The sequence below is a fragment of the Carlito syrichta genome, unplaced genomic scaffold (genome assembly GCF_000164805.1).
Source record: "Carlito syrichta isolate Samal-C Ts95f unplaced genomic scaffold, Tarsius_syrichta-2.0.1 Scaffold305155, whole genome shotgun sequence".
Lineage (NCBI taxonomy): Eukaryota > Metazoa > Chordata > Mammalia > Primates > Tarsiidae > Carlito > Carlito syrichta.
Window position 1 is genome coordinate 1 of NW_007249251.1, and position 6,295 is coordinate 6,295.

A 6,295-nucleotide genomic window follows, 5' to 3' on the forward strand; every position below is an offset into this window, starting at 1 on the left:
GCTGGGTCACCAAGAAGATCAAGGTGGAGTTCGAGGAGCTGCTGCAGACCAAGACGGCCGGGCGCCTGCTGGAGGGGCTGAGCCTGCGGGACGTGTTCCTGGGCGAGACGGTGCCCTTCATCAAGACCATCCGGCTCGTCCGGCCGGGGGCGCCCTCGGCCGCCGGGGAGCCCGACGGCCCCGAGGGCGAGGCTCTGCCCGCCAGCTGCCCCGAGGAGCTGGCCTTCGAGGCGGAGGTGGAGTACAACGGGGGCTTCCACCTGGCCATCGACGTGGACCTGGTCTTCGGCAAGTCCGCCTACCTGTTCGTCAAGCTGTCCCGAGTGGTGGGGAGGCTGCGCCTGGTCTTCACTCGCGTGCCCTTCACCCACTGGTTCTTCTCCTTCGTGGAGGACCCGCTGATCGACTTCGAGGTGCGCTCCCAGTTTGAAGGGCGGCCCATGCCCCAGCTGACCTCCATCATTGTCAACCAGCTCAAGAAAGTCATCAAGCGCAAGCACACTCTCCCGAGTTACAAGATCAGGTGAGAGGGAGGCCGGGGGACTGGTGGGCCGCGGATGGGGGCCCTGGCTGCTGGGAACCCGGGCCTGGGCGGGATGCTGCTGTCTGCGTCGCGTGGAAAGGGCAGAGCTTGTTTATGTCCCAGCCCCTGCTGCGCCTGGGATCTTGATACACCCTGGACCGGGCTTTAGGTAAAAGCAAGTAGGGAACACTTTCTTAGCTTCCCGACGTTAACGTGAGCTAGCAGCCTTCTCGGTGTTCATGGGCTCTTCAGGTGCTGCGTTTTGAAAGCGGCAGGGAAGCCTGCCCCAAATCCCCAGGAGTTGCTTCTGGTACTGTTGAGAAACTCTTCCTATATGTGGTTGCTGCGCTGAGGGCGGCCGTGTCACTAGCTTTGCGGCATCACCTTGGCCACGTTGAGAAATTGTCCCTGGACACAGCGCAGGCATGAAGGGTGTGCCCTGAACGTAGGTCCTCTATTTTACCACGGCAAGACACTTTCGCTTTGATGCTTTGGCAGCATTAGACGGAGGCAGTAGCTATTGCAGTGGCATCCTTTCCACAGCAAATTCGAACATTGGGAGCCTGTACATAGTGTGCTTCTCTGGGTATTTTGTTTTACTGTTGTCTGCCCTTTTGGGGTAGATTCTGTAGCACAGACCCAGACTCAGCACATCAAGTGTTTACTCTCTGTGGCTGTAACTTCCTCACGTGATACCTGAAGTCACTCTGCAGACAGTATTTTAATGATAGGTAATGATTTTAATTTTTAAAAGCTCTCTTGCATTTGATGGTTTAAATTTATGTAGTATAGAGTTTTGAGTAACGTGTGAGTTTTCTTTGAATGTCATAGAAGAAGTGGAAGGGGGGAGGAAGTTTTGTAGGGCAGAGGCTTCACCCACTTTGGTCTGGGGAAGCTTATTGTTGGAGTGGAAAGAGCTGTTTCTTTGTAAAAAGCTGAAATTTTTATTTCTTTTTTGCCCTACTTTAATTTTGTGGTCACTAAGATGATTAAGCTTTTGGATTTTTCCCTTTCTTATAATGTTATGTCCATCTTGTATTTGACTGGCTGACCTAATGCCTCTTAGTGAAAGTTACCTATTTCTGGATCACTAATTTTTTTCCAGTCTCAAGCTCCAGTGAGCGAGATAATCCAAAAATATTGAGTTTGGAGTGGATTACTGACTGTTGTATGTGGCAGATGTACCTTACTAGTTATGTTTTGTTTAGGCTATCAGCACAGAGTGACAGCTTAAAATTGTTGAAGCGTAGAGTCTAGTGAGAGTTGCATTATCTGGTAGGAAAAATCCACTTTACAGGAAATATTTCCATACATTTGCAGAGGATAGTGAACTAGTTGTTCACTGTGTTTGATTTCTGGTTCAGTGAAGTACAACATACTTTATGAAACCTACTTTTAATCTCTGGAATATAAGTGACTAAATTGTAAATGGGTTCTAGTGTTTAAGCAGTGAGATGTTTATAGCAGCATGTTGCTAAGAAAGTCAAAAGAAAAACTTGTTACAGATTTTGAGTTTCTGTTACAACTTTAATTCTGATCTTTTCTGGGTAGATTTCAGGTAATAAAATTTGATTAGGTAATCATTATTTTGAAATTTGCAGACTAGCCAAAACCGGTGACAGGTTGCATATCATTTTGAGTTTTTTTTTTTTTAATGTGGACTTGAAATTTAGGTAAATCTGAAAGAAGTTATGAGTAAGAGTTATGGAGTAATTGAGAAGTTTATTTCTTTGAAGGAACTTTATCACCTGTATCACTGACTAGCATGACCATAAAAGTATGAGTATGATAAAATTCCTTTTCACTTATAATATCTGAAGGGTATTTAAAAAAACAAAGCATGAGTTTAGATATGATATTTTAATTGCAAACCTTAAGCATTAAATGATTATCTCCAGAAGTGTTCATATCTGTGTTCTTCATATTAGAGGGCGTCTCAGTGGTCAATCAGTAAATACCGCACACGTCATTCAATCTGTAAACATTTATTATACACCAGCTATATGCTTACCATTGTTTTAGGTACAGGGCTTCAATGCTGAACCGAAATAGCCTCAACCCTCATGAAGCATAGAGTCTAGTGAGAATTGCATTATCTGTACACTTAGTAAGATTTAAACTAGAGTGGGATTGATGAGGTTGAGGTAACTAGGAAGCTGATTTTAACTTAGTAAAAGAAAATACTAAAAGTACCAGGATGAAAAGGGCTGACTTCTTTTGTCTGTGTAGCTCTTCTGTCAAAAGTGTTTCTAAACTGTTGATAATGTGGGACTCCTTAACCCACTTTGGTCTGAGAAAGCTCCTTCAAGTTTCAGATAAGAGAATGAATTACCGTGCATCTAAGATACATCACATTTTTCACTAGGAGAATTAAAGTAGCTAATGTTCATCTTTTTTTTTTTTTTTTTTTGGTAGATAAGGAAGTGGATGGATCTCAGAGTAGTTAATAACTTACCTTTTTTTTTTTTTGAGTTGGAGTCTTACTCTGTCGCCCAGGCTGGAGTACAGTGGCAAGCTCAAGGCCACCCCAGCATCGACTTGCTGGGCTCAGGTGATCCTTCCGCCTTAGCCTTCCAAGTAGCTGGAACTACAGTGTGCTACCATGCCCGGCTAATTTTTGTATTTATTATAGTGATGAGGTCTCGCCAAGTTGCCCAAGCTGGTCTCAAACCCGTGGGCTCAGGCAGTCCTCTCACCTTGGCCTCCCAAAGTGCTGGGATTACAGGCTTGAGCCACCTCGCCTGACCTGTACTGTTCTTAAAGGATTTTTTTAAAGTGTGCCATCAATATAATGTATATATGAGATATTTTTCCAAATTAACCTAGAACTCTGAGAAGAGTATAAATTCATTTTTTTTAAATTGGAAATTTTAAAAAAGAAGATCCTTTTAAATTTAAGTCATAAGGTTAAATCTTTGGGTGCTGTCCCACATAGTTTTTCTTTTTTAATCCAGCTGATTGTGTTTCCAAATAAAAAGTCTTGGTAGTTTATCCTTTTTAGCCACCTAATCTCCTTAGTAGAGCTAAAGCAGGCAGTAAAGAAAATGTGCTGAGTCTTAGGATCCTTTGACACTTTTAATCATTTTGTAACAGAAATGTCTTGCCACTTAACGTTGTTGGTACTCCTTTCCCCTTCATTTGTTTTTTCTATTTTCATGTTGCTAAGGTGAAGTGGCCTATCTGGACTGCTGGTTCCTGCTGTTTCACTTAGAGATGCTAAGTACCTCAAAGTGGTTGCTTTCTAAGGAACCAGCTAATTGACAGTTTTACCCAGTTAATTCAGGTTGTTAATGTAATATTTTTACAAAATGATATATCAAAAAGTGTTTTCAGATTTATTGAAGTTAGGAATTTAATTCACCCACTTACCTCAATGTTAATTGTTTTGATTTTTTTCTTAAAATGTATACTTTAACATAGTATATTGCAGTAGTATTTTTTAAAAAATTAACCTCAACATTCATCTTCAAGGGAGAAAGAGTACCACTAATGCTCTTGACTACCTGGAGAATCCATTTTCAGCATGAAATCTGAATAATAGTCCCCGGTTAGGAAGGGGTATTTAGGTTTAGGAGTCATATATTTGAGATTCTTACTGACGCTTCAGATCTTAGAGTAATATTGCAGACTGGAAGAGCAGATTCAGTTTGTAGGTACTTTTTATTTGGTCTGCGTTGTTTTTGTTTTTGCTTTGTAATTGCCAACATTTAAAAATGAAAGAATTTGCATAATTTGAATTTCTGGCTTCTGTTAGGAAAAACTGGAATATTGTGTAACACCAGTTCCGCATTTCCCAGAGCAAACAGCAGGATGGAAGGATAGACTATAGCAGCAACTTTGGGGTTGAAACTTGGTGTGTAAGCTCCCAGGTGAAGTTTATAGTCCTTACTTGCTACACTTAACTGATGGTACTTGCCTGGCCTGGAGTCATAGGAATTTGAGACCCTTACTGGATGAGTAAATAGGGAGCATTGCAGCTCATTAGTGAAAATAGGAAGACTTATTCGCTGGGTAGAAAGGGAGGGTGGTCATTTTTACCCTTTGTTAAACATTATGTCTTTGAAGGGACTTTTCTTGAACCAACTTTATTTTTTATTTTCATTTTCCGAGTCAAAGTCTCATTCTGTCGCCCAGGCTGGAGTGCAGTGACATGCTTACGGCCACCGCAGCCTTGACCTGCTGGGCTCAGGTGATCCTTCTGCTTCAGTCTTCCAAGCAGCTGGGACTACAGGTGTGAGCCACCACGCCCAGCGAATTTTTTTTTTTTTTAATTTATTGTAGAGATGATGTCTCGCCATGTTGACCAGGCTGCTCTCAAACCCATGACCTCAGGCAATCCTGTCGCCTCTGCCTCCCAAAGTGCTGGGATTACAGACATGAGCCACCGCACTCAGCTCAATTTTATTTTTTAAAAGACATTATCAATATAATGTTGAGTTTTTAAAAGTCATTTTGCCAGAAATTTGTTAAAAAGTCTTTTGAAATATTTCCACTTCTCTGACATGTAGTGATAGTAAGTAGAGAATGACTGCTTTTCATTTGAATTTTGCCATAGTGAGATGAGTTGCTAATAATCAACTGTTTAAGTATTTACTTCTGTCATCTATAGATGGGGGCCAACTACTTATTGACATCATATTTGAATTTAATGAATGAGTATGAAACATATATTTGGAGCTGGGCTCGGTGGCTCAGCCTGTAATCCCGTGCCTTTGGGAGGCTGAGGTGAGTGGATTGCCTGAGCCCGCGGGTTCGAGACCCGCCTGGGCAGCGAGACCTCATCTGTACAATAAATCAAAAAAAAATCAGCCGGGCATGGTAGCGCATGCCTGTAATTCCGGCTACTTGGAAGGCTGAGGCGGAAGGATCGCCGGAGCCCAGCAGGTCGAGGCTGCGGTGGCCGGGAGCGGCCACTGCACTCCAGTCTGGGCAACAGAGTGAGACCCCAACTCAAAAAAAAAAAAAAAAAAAAAGAAACATATATTTGAGGAAAACTTCACTTTATAGATTCGTGGAGTGTCTTCTGACCATGACTATTTTTTGCTCTTTTACTGATTGTTTTGTTCTTTTACTCTTGAACAACATTCTGAAATGTAGTTAAGGAAAATTTTTAAATAACCTTAGGGACTGGAGAGCAAGGAACATCACTGTCCCTGCTAAGGGTGTGGGACAGAGCTGTATTTAGTTAACAGAATCTTTTGACATCTTTAAAGCATTAATTTCAGAGAACTAAATTAGATTTGGTCTGTAAAGTCTCATACTCATAATGTGGCTTGTAATTGAGTTATTTTTTTCCCGTGGTCTTCCGAGATGAGAAAGAAAAACGTTTATTCTCGATGTTAATTATAGATTTTTAATTTTATTAATTATTGGAGATGGTTTTGAGTAATCCATATCTTAAACTTTTTCAAAATAAATTCACTGAAAACTGGCATAGTTGTAAAGTCAAGTATAATAAATTCCATTTATCTACTTGTTTATACTTTTTTCTTTCATTATAGACAACTTTTTTGTTTGTTTGTTTGTTTGTTTTTTGAGTTGAGTCTCACTCTGTCGCCCAGACTGTAGTGCAGTGGCCGCTTCTGGCCACCGCAGCCTTGACTTGCTGGACTCCGACGATCTTTCCGCTTTAGCCTTCCATGTAGCTGGAACTACAGATGTGTGCTACCATGCCCGACTAATTTTTTGATTTATTGTAGAGATGAGGGCTCGCCAAGTTGCCCAGGCGGGTCTTGAACCCGCGGGCTCAGGCAATCCACTCACCTCAGCGAA

The 6,295-nt window shown here is 41.9% G+C and overlaps 1 protein-coding gene across 1 annotated transcript in view; it reads left to right on the forward strand.

Annotated features, from left to right (window-relative positions):
• Positions 1-5: 5 nt before the first annotated feature.
• PDZD8 (PDZ domain containing 8) overlaps positions 6-6,295 on the forward strand; it is a gene marked incomplete at its 5' end in the record, with an annotated part of 117,416 nt that continues 111,126 nt past the window's right edge. Inside the window, one exon of the mRNA XM_008061230.2 lies at positions 6-523. Coding sequence (XP_008059421.2) covers positions 6-523 — 518 coding nt within the window. The remainder of the gene's footprint in view (positions 524-6,295) is intronic.